Source organism: Mastigoproctus giganteus, chromosome 8, assembly GCF_048544385.1.
Source record: "Mastigoproctus giganteus isolate SK-2022 chromosome 8, ASM4854438v1, whole genome shotgun sequence".
Lineage (NCBI taxonomy): Eukaryota > Metazoa > Arthropoda > Arachnida > Uropygi > Thelyphonidae > Mastigoproctus > Mastigoproctus giganteus.
Window position 1 is genome coordinate 194,221,972 of NC_143582.1, and position 18,540 is coordinate 194,240,511.

Sequence of the window (18,540 nt, forward strand, 5' to 3'; positions counted from 1 at the left end):
AATTTTGTTTCTGTAGAAATTAGTTTATTTAGTATTAGATATTTAATAAATAAAAGTATGTGTATATTGTTCTTAAATTCATTGAGATATATAAACTGTCATTTCAACCTGTAAATAAAAATTGTTCAATTTTTTATTAAAAAAAAAAACTTCATATAGATGTGTGCATCTACATATATGATACAATATTTTTTCAGTGTAATCATGTCAGAAAATAAAGTGATTCCTGTTAGAGTTGTATTACGATGCCGGCCTCTAGTTACAAAAGAAATTGTTGAAGGATGTCAGATGTGTCTTCAGTTTGTTCCTGATGAGCCTCAAATCATTGCTGGAAATGATAAAGCTTTTACATTTGACTTTGTGTTTAGTCCAGAAATTGAACAAGAAGACGTTTATAATTCTTCAGTGGCTTCATATATCAAAAATCTTTTCAAAGGTGTGTTCTTACTTTCATATTTTGGTAACATATTTTGATGAATACTAAGAATCTTTGAAGTATTGCCCACCTTGTTAAGGCTATTTGTGAAATGAAACTTTCATTTACTATTGAGACTATAATAATGTATTCGCATGGTTTATATAATATTTAAACCTGTTTTCTTGATTTTTTTTTTGTTTTATTTTGTATTCAGTCACTGTTAACTCCTTGGTTGCAAGTCATGCCAGGATTGTATGCAGTAGTAACCCACATAGAAAAAGGGACACATTATATAAGCATACCTGAATATGCTAACCTGGGATTTAAAAGTTCCTTTATGCAATTCTGCAAAGACTAGTAGTTTCTTGTGTGTGTGTGCGTGTGCGTGTGTGTGTGTCAAATGTCAGTGTTTACTTATGGGTGATCAGGGTAGGGTTTCCTAACATTATTTTGAGCATCAAATATGCCTTAACTCTGCAAGATCCCATGCTATTGTGCTTTCCTGAGTGAAACAAACATTGAAAATATTATGAATAAGCTCTTGTTTATTCATAACTTTTTCATGTTTATTTCAAGTTTATCCATGTTTAGCCGACTGGGCTAGCCAGGTAGGTAAAGTGCCTGCCTGGCAACCCAAAGGTCGCTGGTTCGATTCCCACCTCTGGCTTGGATCACAGTAAAATGCAAAAACTTTAGGAGGTTCAATACGGCCATAGAAGCTGATGCGCCAACAACTAACAAAAAAAAAAAAAAAAAAATACATGTTTATTTTAACTGCTTGATTATGTATCAATTAGCACCTCTTGAGTATTTGTTGCATTTAGCAGCAATCTTGATATGTGTTATAAAAGCATTTTGAGATATCTTTGAAATTAAATGAAGAATAAATCACAGTTCACAAGTCACCTTAACAAAAGGCGCCTCCGTAGCCAGGTGGGAAGAAGCAGCAGTGCGTAACACATGCTTCTTGATTAGACCGGGGTTCGAGCCCGTCACCACCAAATACGGAGGATGCGGAAAGGTCAGAGAATGACCACCGCATATCTTGGAGCAGTATGGCCTTAGTTGCTAATGCTCCTAAAAACCAAATAACAAACATCTTAACAAATAAAAGTTACTCTTGTTATGTATAAAGAGTCACTGAAAAGTTTTGAGCCTATAGCCCATTAACGAAAAGAACACAGTAGTTGTAAACAACACCACTTGATTAAAATGTAAATCTGTTGTAATTTGTAAAAAAAAAACGTGTGTACAGGGGAAGTAAATACCACAATAACATAACTGTACAGTTTAGAAATTCAAGTAAATTTGGTAAATTCAAGTTATGAGAGCTATATTGTAATATAGTAGAGCGTTGATAATCCAAACTAATTGGGACCAAGAGTAGTTTGGACTTCTGATTTGTTCGGATTTTTCCAACTTATTAAAAATACTGCTCTGGAGACTAAAATAAAAAGGTTTAGTAAGTTTAATAAAAATACTTAGTTGTACTTATGTATTTTTATTCATAGGCAACAAAATAAATGGAACTTTCAGCCACAATAACACATTCATCCCAGGGGCTCACATCTGGTGAGTATGGGCTTGGCACACCCAGGGTCCTGAGCTGGATATCATTATTCTTCTCTTTCTTGGTGATTCCTTTCTAGTTCTGAATCTCTCTCTCTCTCTCTCTCTCTCTCTCTCTCAGGGTAACTTGGGAATTTTTTTTGGCTGGCGCAGCGTAAGCTTCGGGCTTCCTTGCACCTTATGGCTAATAATAATAATATGTGTAGGCCTTTAACGAAAATAATTACTTATTTTTTGCTGCACCATTTTCGAATTTTGTTTCTTTATTGCCAGATCTCTCACTCTTTTCAGCAAGAGTAGTTGAATTGGACAGCATTCAGTTTGTTGATCATTTGTCTACTCAGCATTCAGTTTGTTTGTCAATTTTCACTTATCATTTCGTTTTGTTAATTCATAAAATAATAAAAGTGTAAATTGGTTCTTTATATCTTCATTTTGATAGCCTGTGGTTAATATTTCTTCGATTTTCATTTATTAGAATTGCCGTTTAATAGAATCAAAATTCAATTAGCAAACGTGGTCACAATAATTGGCACTTACTGTAATTATTTTATGGCCAGCATAAAAAAAAAAGTAAATGCTGGCTTGTTCGGGTTATTGACGTTTCAAATTATTGACTTTCAGATTTTCAACTCTGCTATACAGGGTGATTCACTGCCAGTGCGACAAACTTGCAGGAGGTGTAGGGGGCACAAAGACGAATCGGAATCACATAGCATTGCAGGGTCCGAAATGCCTTCGTCATGCAGTAGAGGACGTTGAACGGGAGGTCGCGTGAACAGTGATCCCGGTGAAAGTCAGCATTTGCGAACCGGTTCCCGAGGCAGTAGGATGGATAAGTATTCAAACGTTGAACTGGCAACGTGCACCTTGCGTATGGAGCTGCGGACTGTAACGGGCGCGCCACTCTGCGCTTGTACCAGGAACGTTTCCAGCACAGGCATGCTCCTCATCATACGTCACACATGTGCACAGAAGGTTACGTGAGACTGGTTGTTTCACGAGAGGTACCATGAATTGAGAGCGAACGACGAGGACGCCAGATAATGAGGAGAATGTCCTACATCTTGCAGAAGGCAATCCGAGTACGAGTACTCGAGCGATAGGCCAACGATTGGGTATTTCCTAATCCACTGTATGGAGGATACTGTCAACAAACCAAATGAGTTTATACCATCTGCTACGCATCCAATCATTGGAGCCTGCGGATTATCCACTCCGGAGAACTTTTGCTACTTGATTTCTTCAACAGAAATGGTTTGCAAATGCTGACTTCCAGCGGGATCGCTGTTGACGCAACCTCCCGTTCAACGTCCTCTACCGCATGATGAAGGCATTTCGGACCCTGCAATGCTATGTGATTCCGATTCGTCTTTGTGCCCCCTACACCTCCTGCAAGTTTGTCGCACTGGTAGTGAATCACCCTGTATATAACAGAAACAAAAATTATTTTTATTTAACTTTTATATATATTTGACGTTCTGAATCCAATAGTGTTATTGGTTTTTCTCTCATTTTTATATTTTGGCAGCAATATGTTATATATATTATATAAGTGTATACCAGTATTGTGATATACAAGAGCCTATAGTGTTTGCAGTTGTGGTTACCACACGAAGATGCAGGTTATCTCCAGACCATTCACTATGTTTTTGGATGTTATTAAAAGAGCATAACATGAATAACTTGCACACTAAATTCTCTAGGCTGACAGATGCACCACAGACAACTAAGAAAAAAGATAGGATCACCACAGGCCAATTCCAGAAATGGATGAGTTTCAATGTCAGTTTTCATGGCCAAATGTCAGAAAAATGACACTGAAACCTACCCAGTTGTAACTACTAAGGATCATTCACTCCAATGGTGAAAATTCCAATTGGTAAATTCTCACCTTTTAGTGTTCAAAAGGAACTAGAAAGTATAGTTGGGTCTCTCAAATCTGTTGAAAGACTCAGCTGACTCAGAAGGTGGCTTCACTCAGACCTCCAATGCTAGACATTTAATGAGTCGAATATTATTATTATTATTATTATTATTAGCCATGTGGCGCAAGGAAGCGTGAGGCTTATGCTGAATCAGCCAAAAAAAAATTTTTCTGAATTACCCTGAGAGAGAGAGAGAGAGAGAGAGAGAGAGAGAGAAGGGAATCACCAAAAAAAAGAAGAATGATTATATTCAGCTCAGCACCCTGGGTGTGCTAAGCCCATACTCACCAGATGTGAGCCCTTGGGGTTGTATTAACCTCTTTGCAGGATTACCTGTAATGGTTACACCCCAAAGATCATTTGACACCTATAAAGGAGTGACCTGAGAGGGAGAGGGAAAACTGGGACCTATTAGATGTGTCTGAAGAGGAGATCTTGGAAGAATTTAAAGAATAGAGTAATTCAAATTAAGAGAATGTCCTGTGAAAAACTGATTATGGCAGTTTGGCATTCTCACTCCTACATGAAATCTTATTTTGCTCTTCAGCACACGACATCCAACTTCCATTAAGATTGGATATCTGGTATACAATATATATTCCAAATCCATTATGGTGTTTCCTATGTCAGAAATACAGACATTCACAGAATGCTTGTCAGAGAACTCCTATTTGTGCTTAGTGCAAGTCAATAGAGCACAGTTGCAAAGTGTGTACTGCTTTTCAATGAATATGTTCAAATTACTAAAAACACTACCCTGTCTATGCTAGAATATATGATCACTGGAAAAGTGAAAAACTTATCCAAAAATATAAAACAAATCATAACATTCCTACCAGGAAGTAAAACAAATTATCTCATTACTAGCCTGTGTAAATAGACTTGACATATTCTCAAATCAGCAATCATCTGAATTTCAGAGCAAGCTAACAATATCTCCAGAAGAGCCTTTCTTGAATTGCCCATGTACCCTGTTAAATACAACACAAACTCAGCAGTCGATGCACCAGTTTCCATATCACTTGCAAACCTCTGCTCTCTCCAGCCAAGGAATCAAGGAAAAACAAATCAAAACTTTCAGCTGCCAATAGGAAGTTGATATATATGAACAATCTTCAGATGAGTCTGAAGTTTCACAAGAAATAGTGATATTCAGGGATATTTTCCTTGTGTCTGAGCCAATATTGATGTTCTATATGATCTTACCTTTGAATGCACACTAATATGTCTTTGTCTGCAAGAGACATATTTGAAATCACAGGATATGCAAAATTATATAAGTATAATATTTTTAGGAAGAAAAGAACCCGTTAAAACATTATGCACAATGGTGTAGCAGTTCTAATAAGAATTTAAAGAATAGAGTAATTCAAATTAAGATTCAAATTAGATTCAAGTAATTCAAATTCAAACTCTCTTGTTCCTGCTGAACATATTTTACTGAACTCTACACCAGAGGCAGCAGTCCAAATAGCTATTGACATCCACATTACAGTTTGTTCCTTTTACATCCTGCCATATTATACCATTCAACAAAATAAGCTAATAGCTCATTTTGTTGAATGGTATAATACCATTCAACTACCTACACTATCCACTTTTCTGCAACCTGGGAAATCTAAGTAGTAGTAGTAGTGGCATGTGATGCAAGAAAGCAAGTGTATGAGCTTATGCAGCCAAAAAAAACACACTCCATAGTGTGGGATAACCACACTATGGAGTAATATCACAGATTAAAGAGGAAAGTTAATTGTACAGTTTCTGGGTGATAACAATCTTCTTGTCCTAAGTGATGGATTCACCTACATATGTTCATCTTCCTTCTGGAGCAAATACAGCACCAGATTTGACTGCATGTTCGGCAACTCTATCCTACTCTAAAAGGGAAGATAATCAATGGCTTACTACAGAGTAACCATTTTCTAATAATAATTGAATTACTCAATCCCTCTATTCATCTTAGTAGAAGCCTGATGGCCTGCTGAGAAAGCAGATTGGCAAATATAAAAAATCAGCTACACTTGACCCACAAATCATCCACTGAAGTGGTTGAGTTTGTTACACAAAAAACATTGTATGCAACTGATAAAACTATACTAATAGCTTCCTCAAAACTACCAGTATGCCCAAAAATCTAGTTGTTGTTGTTATTTAGTTTTTAGGAGCATTAGCAACTAAGGCCATATTGCTCCAGGGATATGCGGTGGTCATTCCCTGATCTTTCTGAATCCTCCGTATTTGGTGGTCACAGGCTCAAACACTGGTATAATCAAGAAGGCGTCTCCGTAGCCAGGTGGGTAGGAGCAGCAGCGTGTAGCACATGCTTCTTGATTAGACTGGGGTTTGAGCCCTTGAGCCACCAAATACGAGGATGCAGAAAGGTCAGGGAATGACCACCACATATCCCTGGAGCAATATGGTCTTAGTTGCTAATGCTCCTAAAAACCAAATAACAACAACAACTAATCAAGAAGCATGTGCTACGCACTGCTGCTCCTGGCTACTGAGGCGCCCAAAAATCTAGTATAGCACCTAATGCCATACAGTAAAACAAAGAACAAAATAAAGCTTGGAATACCTGTTGCTGCAATCCAATTACAAGTAATATTCAATATAAACATGCTCAAGCAGCAAGAGCGAAGTATGTTAGATGTTGCAATAAAAAGGCCACTTGGATCTGCTTCACTTCGTAAATCAAGTGAACGCTATGTATAAAATTTGGCTTCCAAGATAAGTTCTTTGAATGCTTCCCATTTTGAGTTTGCTATTGGTAACATCATCAGTTGGTCCCACTGTATAGAATTTAAATACTGTCTCAGACCATCGTAGTCGCCTTTACGAAAGTAATAACCCTTCCCTTTACCCCTGATGGTAGTTACCTCCTTGAGTAAATCCCACTTCAGCATACTGTGATCACTGCCACCTAGTGGTTCCTGTATCTGCAGATTCTTAATGCATGAAGAATCACTACTGATAATCAAATCAGAGTATTGCTCCCTCTAGTTGCTTCCCAAACATGCTGATTTAGAAAACAATCATCCAATAAATCCACAAAAGCCTTGCTAGTGTGTGAGTGACCAAGCCACAAATTCCAGTCAATATCTGGGAAATTAAAATCCCCCATTATAAGACTCTGATTTACTGGCCCACTCTATTTCCCTGTACAGTTTCTTATTATACTCGTCAGAGTCATTAGGCTTATAGCACACTGCTACTCTCAATTTTGATCTCCCAATGCTTATGTCACACCAAACTGACTCGACACTGCAATGTCCAGCGATGTCGACTGGCTTCACTTCCTTGGATTTTATGTGTTTCTTAACTAATAGCATAACCCCTCCTCCCTTCCTATCCTGTCTATCCTTTCTGTAAACGTTGTACTCCCCAAATTCCAGTTCTGCATTACTTATATCTGTGTGACACTACGTCTCTGATATCCTAACAATATCCGCCTTTGATGCTTTGAGCAATACCTCAAATTCATCAAATTTATTTACCAAACTCCTAGCATTGGTGTACACGCAAGTATACATGCACCTGTTCTTTTTCTTAGCTACCCTAACACAACCCATGTGTTTATTTGCACCCCAATGATTCCCAGCAGTCTCTGAAATATCCTGCATCTTATTTTCAAGGCTGCGGCTCATTCCAATAGAAGCAGTGCAAGAATCACTTTCACCTCTGCCAGTGGCTACTGTTAATCTATTAGTCCTTGTATCCCCCCAATCTAGCAGTTTTCCGACCCACCTAACACTGCCTCGATAGCATCAGCAAACATTCTTGCACCCTTTCTATTTAAGTGTATCCCATCCCTGTAGAAGCAGTCTCCCCTGTTAACAAGCACAGACCAGGCTGAAAAAAATTCTACCCCTTGAGGCCTTGCACAACCTTTCCACGGCCGAATTTATCGACAGGGCTCTCATCATATACTCCCTTTTATACCTATCCGTTTATACCTATCACATCCTTACCTCCTTAAACTGTTTGGTTGCTTACAGCAGTTTGTATTGTTAGCCAGTAACAAAGATATGTTTTTGCACCTTGTCATATTTCAAAATGTCTGAGTGCACTGAACAACTGTGTATGTGTGTTAAAGTTTGTTTTAAAATCAGAAAAACCAAAAGTTAAACAATTGATCTTCTTAAAATAGCAATGTGGCCTCTGGTGGGCCATATACAAGTTTTCAACTGGCACCATTGTTTCAAAATAAAGTAGGGAGCCTGTCAGAGGTAATCTGCAATCTGAACTGCTCTCAACTTCAACATATAATGAAATTGTGTCTTGAGTGGAAACTTTGGCACAAAATGACTGAAGATTAACTGTTAGTGAAATTGCAGCAGAAACTTGTATCTCCATCAGATTGTGTTCCATTTTGGCAAAAAATTTAAACATGAGATGCATTTCTGCAAAATTTGTTTGAAAAGTATCATAAGTGAGGATGAAATATAGGTTTATGGGTATGATCCCAAAACCAAACAGCAGTTAACCCTTGTCACTCCTTCCCCCTTATCCAAAAAATATGTAACAAAATGAAGGCTATGTTGTAGCATTTTTTGATTGTGAATGTGAGGATGTTGTCCACCATGAATGTGCTCCAGAGAAACAAGCAGTACAGGGTTTGATGAAGTTCATGCCTTCATGATGTGATTAAAGAAGAAAAATGAAGCTCCAAAACACTGGCTGCTGTTGTTATTTGGTTTTTAGGAGCATTAGCAACTAAGGCCATATTGCTCCTGGGATATGCGGTGGTCATTCCCTGACCTTTCCGCATCTTCCATATTTGGTGGGCACGGGCTCGAACCCCGGTCTAATCAAGAAGCGTGTGCTATGCACTGCTGCTCCTGCCCACCTGGCTACGGAGGCGCTAGACTGGTTGCCTTCACCATAATATGCCATTATATTTATTGATACTTGTATAGATATTTTTGCCAAACACAAATTGCTCAGGTACAGCAATCACTATATTCACTAGGTATGGCTCCACATTACATTTTTTTTTTAATTTCCTAGACTGGAAAAAATCCTGAAAGGACATGGTTTCATGAAGCATTAGTATCAGTATATGATGCAAGAAAGCAAACTTATTTAGGATCAGCCAAACCTTCCCATTTCACTTAACCATTCACTTCAAAAGTTTGTCTGCCGACCGGGCTAGCCAGGTGGATAGTGCCTGCCTGGCAACCCAAAGGTCGTGGGTTCGAATCCCGCCTCGGGCTTGGATCAGAGTAAAATGCAAAAACTTTGGGAGGTGCATTATGGCCACAGAAGCCGATACACCAACTAACAAAAAAAAAAAAAAAAAAAAAATGTTTGTCTACTATTCTACAACCGTCTTTCCACGATTTGAATTTATGCTGCTGTTGTTGCTGTTATTTGGTTTTTAGGAGCATTAGCAACTAAGACTATATTGCTCCGGGGATATGTGGTAGTCATACCCTGACCTTTCCGCATCCTCCGTATTTGGTGGTCATGGGCTTGAACTCCGGTCTAATCAAGAAGCATGTGCTATGCACTGCTGCTCCTGCCCACCTGGCTACGGAGGAGCCGTTGAATTTATGCCCCTTCAGGTGCAGAATCTGAGCAAGAAGAAGGATCCCATCAGCATTGAGCTTGCTCAAAGTATTCAAGGCCTTATACACCTCACAATCAAATCACCTTGCAGGTGCCTAGTCTCCAGATGCTGCAATTTGCAGAAGTTAAGCCTCTTTTTGTGACAGCAACTCTTTGTTCTCACTAATCTTGTTGCCCTTCTCTGTACTCGTTCTAGAGCTCAACATCTTTCCTAAAATGAGGCCACCAGACCTGCATGCGGTACTTAAGGTGTGGTCTAACCATTGCCTTATACAAGGGGATAATCACTTCCTTATCCCTGATAGCAAAATTCCTATATATCATTGACAAGACCCCATGAGTAATGCAATAGCTCAGCTTTCGGCAATTTTGGAATTGGCTTCCATAGGTACTTTCAAGAGTGGGAAAATCATTGAGTTAAGTGCATAAACTCAGAAGAACACTAATTTGAAGATTTTGAAAGGGATTAAGTATGCCTATTCACTATATTGAAGCAGTGCAGATTGCAGTTCAATACCAAGGCAACTCATCAAAAGTTAAATACATTTAACTTGTACTCTGCTACAATCCCATGAAACCAAAGGTGTTAACTTCATCATGGTTGCTTTGTTGCAGCTGATACCATCATAATGGTTAGCTTGTGGGCCTAATCTTGCAATATGCATTCTCAAGTCCACGTGTTATTCAGGACTTTTTTGCTTTTGGAATTAGGACTACATTCATTTATTAGGCACTTTAAATCTTGTTAATATTATGATTTATATAGCCCAGTTTAATGTATCTAAGGCTATATTCCACTATATGTATTGTCTGTACAACTGTGTGTTTATGGGTAGATTTGTAGGCCCTATGGACTGAAAACCTCACCTCAGAATAACTCATGAGTAATTGCCACTCCCACTGCCTAAGATTGGAATTGAAGTGGCCTTTAAAAATTCCTACAGGATTTGAATCCAGACCTTGCTAAACAAGTGGTAAAACTACTATATTGCCAGGGAATCAGTTCAGATCCTGCTGAACATAGAAATACATGTAATACCCAGAACACTATTTAATTTCATTTTGTGCAAAAAAAAAAAAAAAAATTCTGTCAAAAATTTATCCAGCACATGCAGAATATTAAACACCAGTTTTTATTGTTTCTGACATCCTGAGGCCATGATTAATAATATTACAAATATGCACGAACTCAATAAATAAGAATGACCACCTTAAAATATTTTGGAAAGCGTAAAAAATAGATAACAACTGGTGCATTTTTTATAACTTTAAATTTTTAAGCAGCTTTAAAATATAAGAAAGAATAAAATTAGAAATTTATTAATTTAGTAGTACTGTACAAGACGAGTCACGAGGAATATGCATAACTTCAGAATATGATATCTGAAGTCATCATGAGTAAAAAAGATTTGAATTTTAAAATATGGCTTTTTCAATGATTAAAAAAAAATTCTTAGTTATTCTCAATGATCGAAAATAGCTAAGAATAAGCAAACCCATATCTAGTACAAATAAACATTTTACTAGTTCCACATCTGCTTATTCTTATTATTATTATTATTATTTTTTTTTTTTTTTTTTGTTAAACTCTGCAGCTATTTTTTTAGAACTGAAATGGCCCTAGCTTCACAAGTATTATAATCAGGTCCATGTTGTGATAACAATGTTCACTTACAATAACTTCAGAAAATGAATCCTGAAGGTATACACAGTCCTTGTGTGCACCCTGTTTACTACATTTTGCATATATAGTGGGGTATGCTAGAACAAACGTAATTGGTTCTAGAACCTTGTTTTATAGCATCTGTTTGTTCTAGCATACATTGAAATATATGTATTTAGGGGTAATCTGTTCCAGGCCCACAGTCTAGAGTAAAGTTACCATCCAATACAACCATTTAAACAGGAAAAATATAATACAAAATTAAAAATATGTGTAACAATAATATAAAATTAATTTATTTAACTTTTATACACTGTACATAAAATTTTAAATGCATAAACAATGTTTCTTTAGTGAAAAATATGAACAGACTTTCCCTAATAAAAAGCATAAACAATCTAATGCACATGAAGAGGCCAATCATGAAAAGGATAAACAGTTTTTCCCTAATGAAAACTATAATTGAACTTTCCATAATAAAAGCATAAAAAATCTTTCGCACATGAAAAACAATATTCCCCCAGTGAAAATATAAACAAACTTTTCCTAATAAAAATCGTAAAAAATCACATAGAGGTGGAAGGAGAGGAGTCATCGTTCCTACTCATCTTGGGTGACTGTCCTGTGGGAGGTTCATCAGTTGGAGGGTTTTTGTCCACCTTTTTGAAGAATGAATCCAGGGTTGACTGTTTTATCCTGGATTTTTGGACTCTCCAAAAGTGGGCCATCAAGGTGTCATTAAAATGATTAAGGCCCATTTCCACAGCGACAATATCTGGGTGATAATCTTTTATAACTTTGGACAGTTTATTCCAGCAGGAGAACACCTCTTTAAGGTTCTCACCTAAAATGGTGTCACTTAATAATATTACAAATTTTTCCTTGTCCTCTTCTTCAGTGCCTCTGTCTCTTCATTGTGAAGCTCTTCTAGCTCCTCAAATGATTGGTCCTCCACCAATTCCTCCATGTCCACCTCATTGATCTCCAGGCCCATAGAACTGCCCAGACACACAATTTCCTGCACAACAGGCTCTTTAACTATTAGAAGTCTTTGAAATCCCTTGGAGCCACAGCATCGGGCCACAATGGCCTCCAAGCCAAATTCAAGCACCTAACAGAAACCTCCTTCCAAACAACCACAATTAGGAAAACAGCATCCGCTGTACTGAAGTGACCCTTCCAAAAGTCCTTCAGAGTCACATCACTGGAAGAAGTGGCCTCAAAACATTTCCTGAACAGTGCCTTAGTGTAGAGTTTTTTAAAATTTGCGACCACCTGCTGGTCCATAGGCTGGAGGAGAGGCATCGTATTAGGTGGCAAGAAGTGAACCTTGATAAAACTGAAATCATCTGGTAATTCTTCCATCAAATTAGGAGGGTGGGCTGGAGCATTGTCCATGACCAAAAGAACCTTCAATGGAAGATCCTTCTCCTTAAGGTAGTCACAGAGAGTAGGGCCAAACACCCCAGTCACCCAGTCGGAGAAAGGACTCCTGGTCACCCAAGCCTTGTGGTTGGAACGCCACAAAACTCCAATGCGGTTTTTCCTGATGTTTTTAAAAGCTCTGGGGTTCTCCGAATGGTACACAAGCAGTGGTTTGACCTTGCAGTTACCCGAAGCATTGGCACAAAAGAGCAATGTAAGCCGGTCTTTCGTTGGCTTATGGCCAGGCAAGGTGGTCTTATCCTTTGTGATATATGTTCTGCGTGGCATTCTCCTCCAGAAAAGGCCAGTTTCGTCACAGTTAAACACCTTCTGTGAAAGAAAGCCTCCATCCTCAATTATTTTCTTAAATTTCTCACGATGTTGCACAGCAGCGTCCCTATGTGCACTGGCAGCTTCACCATGCCTCACAACACTGTGTAATCCAGTTCTTTTCCTAAATCCGGTAAACCACCCCTTGGTGCCAAAAAACTCCTTCACAGAACCAGTACTTATACTAGGAGCCTTAGCACCAAGTTCCTCAAACAATTGTTTGACCTTTTCACAAATAATCACCTCACTGACAATATCACCTGCCATTTGTTTTTCATTAATCCACACTAGTGAACAGATTCTATAATGAATGAGGTTCTAGAACCAATTAAGTTTGTTCTAGCATACCCCACTATATATGCAAAATGTAGTACACAGGTTGCATCACAAGGACTGTGTATACCTTCAGGATTCATTTTCTGAGGTTATTGTAAGTGAACATTGTTATCTCAACATGGACCTGATTCTAATACTTGTGAAGCTATGGCCATTTCAGTTCTAAAAAAATAGCTGCAGAGTTTTCAACAAAAAAAAAGTTAAAAAAATAATAAGAATAAGCAGACGTGGAACTAGTAAAATGTTTATTTGTACTAGATATGGGTTTGCTTATTCTTCGTTATTTTCAATTTTTTTTAATCATTGAAAAAACCATATTTTAAAATACAATAAGAAAAAAAATATTTACAGAAGGAAAACCCTTTATGTCAATGAGGAATTATGGGAGGGAAATCGAAAAAAATATAATTAATGTCGAAATTTCACATTTATTTTAATGAAAAAACTTTCGAGCCTACAGGCTAGTAAGGCTCCTGGGGTTGATGGCATATACCCTATAATTTTAAGGGAGGCAGCAAGTGAGGGCATTGAACCATTGAGGCTAATTATGACAGCATCACTGGACTGATTCCGTTGGATTGGAAAAGTGCCAATGTTTCCAGTTGTCTCCGTAGCCGAGTAGTCAGGAGCGGGAGTGCAGTAGCACACACTCTTTGAGTAGACTGGGGTTCAAGCCCCTGACTGCTGAATACGGTCGATCTGCCAACCCACACTGGACCAGCGTGGCAGATTATGGTCCATTTCCCTCAGCATGAATTGTTGAGGAGGCTTCCATCCTGCAGTGGGTTGATAATGGCTGCACTTTACCTTTATCTCCAATACATAAGGGTGGTTCTTAGAGTGAAGTGGGTAAATTACTGGTCGGTTAGCCTAACTTCAGTAGTAGGGAAAATCGTGGAGACAGTGATCAGTGGTGGAATTCAGGATCATTTAGATAGAGGTGGAATTCTGAAGGATACTCAGCATGATTTTGTAATGAGAAAATCATGTTTAACTAATCTGGTTAGCTATTTTGATAGAATCACTCAAGAGCTGGACTTAGAGAATAATTTCGATATTGTTTATTTGGATTTTAGCAAAGCATTTTTATTTTAGCAAAGCAAAGTAACCACTCATCAGTCCCACATGAGTGGTTACTTTATATGCACAAGTTGGAATCACAGGGAAAATCCTTAGACGGAAAGCTCGATGGCTTCAGGGCATCAGGCAGAGGTTGTGATAAATGGTTATCCCTCAGATAGGGTTGATGTAAGAAGTGGGTTTCCCCATGGATCAAATATTAGGAGCACTGTTGTTTTTGATTTTCATAAATGATATTGATGAAGGGATAGAGGGCGTGATGTCTAAATTTGCAGACAATGTAAAGATTGGTAGAGTAGTTAATGTTCACCGCCTAGCAAAGCTTCTTCAGAGTGACCTAGATAGACTTCAGGAATGGTCAGAAAAATGGCAGCTATGCTTTAATCCAGCAAAGTGTAAGGTATTGCACCTGGGGAACAGTAACCCCAAAATAACTTATACACTTGGCAGAGTTGAACTAAAGCCAGTAGTATAGGAAAGGGACATGGGTATTACGATACGGTCAGACATGAAGTTCTCCAAGTATTGTAGACTGGTTGCAAGGGAGGCACATGGTTGTCCTATCGATGAGTTATCAAACAATTGCAAGTAGAGATAAGGACATCATAAACCCATTATATAATGCTATTGTTAGACCACACTTAGAATACTGTGTTCAAGTATGGAGACCGTGCCTAAAAAAAGGCATTGTGCTTCTTGAAAGGGTCCAAAGATGGGTAACTCGTCTGGTGAGATCGTCAAAAGGGCGTAGATATGAGGAAAGGCTTCGAATATATGGGTTGCAGAGCTTGGAAACTAGGCACCTTAGAGGAGACTTGATTGAGGTGTTTAAGGCTCTGAGAGGCATAAGCAAAATGATTAAGGGCAAAATTTTCACAGTTATAAATGATTCAAGGACAAGGGGCCATAATTTCAAGTTACGGGGAGAGTTGTTAAGCCTGGATTGCAGGACATTTTATTTTAGCCAGTAAATTATAAATTACTGGAATAAATTACCTACATGAGTGGTAGAGGCTGACAGTTTGGGGAAATTCAAAGGTGAACTGGATAATTACCTACCGGAAGAGGGAAACGCATTGGTTGTCTGTTTCCTTTTCTCTTATTATTATTATTATTATTATTATTATTTTATTTTTTTTTTATTATTGTTATTATTATTATTATTTTATTTTATTATTTTATTATTTTTGTTTTTGGTTGGTGCAGCATAAGCCATAGGCTTTCTTGTGCCATGTGGCCATTACTAATACTAATAATAACATTGCAAAAAAAAAAAAGAAAATACATAGTGTCATAAGAAAGCTGTACAGAAAAATTAAATATTGTCAGATACAGATGTTTTCAAAAGTCATTGTGAAACTATAATTAGTATCATGTTAGTTTTAAACTTGGGGAAAGCACAGCACTTAGTAGGCTGCTTACATGGCTGCAGTCCACACAATGTGAAGGAATAGGACCAAATACCCTTGGTCTAAATTAAAAAGTAGACATTTCTGTTTACTCATCATCTGTAATGACAGTGAAAATTTGTGAATATACCATTGTCAAGTGGGCTGAATGTAGAGAACTTTCAGTGAAACAGATTCTACTGGCCATTCACTGAATGTGTGTTGTGTAATCCATGTCTGTTATTGTGTAATGTAGTGGGAAATCCATTCAAATCTGTTCCCTTAAAACAATGATGTTTTAAATTTTTTTCTCCCATGCATGTTAAGTGTTTCTCTTTTTTTTTTCTTCTTCTGTCTCATTACACCAGTATTGTTTGCTCAATTTATCCCCTTCACACCTGTTGCCTTGGAAACAGTCTTAGAAGGCTAACATTGATAAAATAGACCTGTTTCATCAGCATTATGAATGTCCTATAAAGAATAACCACTTTTGATGAGATTGCAGCTTAATGGGTTTCACCTTATTTGCATAGTTTGTTTTATTGTTTTGGAATCACTGCATCTAACCCTCTTTATTTAGTTTACACATTCTAAAGTTAACCAAAGATCATGAGCTTTTGCATATTTACAATTGAATAACTCAGGAAAACTTTGAACTCTGTTTTTAATTATTATTCATAAGGAGTTAGGCAGAATTCCACATTCTTTTGCTTCATCAGTTTTTTTCCCACTAGCACATTTAATGATTATTTCTGCTTTTCTGCCAAACTTTTAAAACATTTGCAAGAACTTCATTGCCAAGAGATTACTGAAAACCGACTGGTTTTGATCTTGTTTATGTATTTCAGCCAGCTTTTAGTTTCTGTTTTGTCTTCTTTCTTTCTTGGTTTTTTTTATTTCTTATAATAAATACATATTAATCTCCTGTGATAACAGCCATTCAACAAGGTTAGTAAGGGTTAGCATATAAAAATTCCTCAAATTTGTTGAAGCTAAACATAAAAAAAGGTGACTGGGATGGACGGCATCCAGTTATATTAAGGGAGGTAAGCAAATCCTTAACCACAGTTCTGAGAGCATAATTGCAAGGGAAGGTCCCTATGGACTGGAGTTGTGTGAACGTATCCCCAATAGGGGGATAAAAAGGTGACACGAGTAATTACAGACCTGTTAGCTTAACTTCTGTTCCAGGGAAAATAATGAAGTTACTGGTTAAAGGAGTGATGCAGGACCATCTAGACAGGGGTGTAGTTATACTGCAATCACAGTGTGGATTTGTTAAGGGGTGGTCTTGTTTGACTGATTTGATTGGCTACTATGATACAGTAACTGGATACCAAAAATAATTTTGATATTATATATACTTGGATTTCAGGAAAGCTTTTAATACGTAAAAGACTAGTATACAGATTGGAGCAGTTTAGCATTAAGGGCAAGTTACTGCTATGGATAAAGGGAAGATTGAATGGGAGAAGACAGATAATAGTTATCAATGGACACAGCTCTTTGTGGACTAATGTTATTAGTGGAGTCTCTCCCAGGTTTCAGCACCTGGCCAATTGTTTTCTATAATTATTAAAGATATTGATGACAGTATAGTATATCAGTGTTGATGTCTATGTTTGCATATGATATAAAGGTTGGCAGGGTGGTTAATACAGGAGTTCCCAAACTTTTTAGACATGCAGAGCCCCACATCAGAAAGAAAAAACATTCCAGAGACTTAATAAAAAGAATACCCTAAAAATAGAAACAATTGGCCACTAGAACGAGATTTTTACATGTATAACACGCACATTGACAGTCCAAGGTCACTCAGAAAAGGCCAAATTTACTTTTTACTTTTATGCACAGCATTTTCTGATTCAATTTATAGTTTTAGAAAAAAATATTAACATTCTAAATTTCCTTGCAGAGCCCCAGATAACTATGGTTGAACCTAAGGGCTCTGCGGAGCATAGTTGTTTGAAAAACCCTGAGTTAATAACAGTAATTGAGGTATGCTACTGGAACAAGATCTAAAAAAATTAGGTAGATAGACTGAGAAATGGCAATTGAAGCTTAACTTTGACAAATACATGGTACTGCATTTGTCAATGTTAACCATAACATTATGGGTAACCGTAATCCCAGATTAATGAACTAACTGTAGCACTATGGTCAGGGTAGTGGAAAATGAAAAAGGCCTAGTCAATTGCACAGTCAGATTTGAAGTTCTTGTTGTTGTAGAAGTGGGTAGTGTGAATAAATTCAAGGAAGAACTAGACAAATTACACTGGTCGACATCAATTTCCTCCCTGAAATAATTTCGACAAATTCTCGTAGGTAATATATGTTCAAAAGCTGAAATATCTGTATAAAAAGTTCTCATCACGCTCAGTTTTCAAATATCATAGGTTAATGACTGAAAACCAAGACCTGTTGTTAAAGCTTCATTTTCTACATTCCCATTTAGATTTTTTCCTGAAAACTCAGGAGCAGTCTCTGATGAACACAATGTGAAAGGTTTCACCAAGATATTTCTTAAATGGAAAAACGATACCAGAGAAAATGAAGTCCAAATATGTTGGTAGGCTACTGTTGGAATCTTGTATGGAGACACCAATGGACGATTATAAAAGGCAAAATACGACAAAATAAGTGTTTTGTTATCAGATAAACATTTTTGTAGGTAGAATAAGGTTAATAAATCCATTGTTCAATATTTAGTACTGTATGTAACATTTTCTTAAATATATGAAATCTTTTGATGAATCCTTTCTCCCTTAAAACTGGTGGGTGTTACAGCAATGTGGTTGCCATGTTTGAATTCAGCAATGTCAAATCTATAAG

The 18,540-nt window shown here is 37.4% G+C and overlaps 1 protein-coding gene across 1 annotated transcript in view; it reads left to right on the forward strand.

Moving 5' to 3' along the window:
- Positions 1-204: 204 nt before the first annotated feature.
- Positions 205-18,540, forward strand: part of Klp3A (kinesin-like protein 3A) — a 188,479-nt gene continuing 170,143 nt past the window's right edge. Inside the window, exon 1 of the mRNA XM_090380432.1 lies at positions 205-436. Coding sequence (XP_090236558.1) covers positions 205-436 — 232 coding nt within the window. The remainder of the gene's footprint in view (positions 437-18,540) is intronic.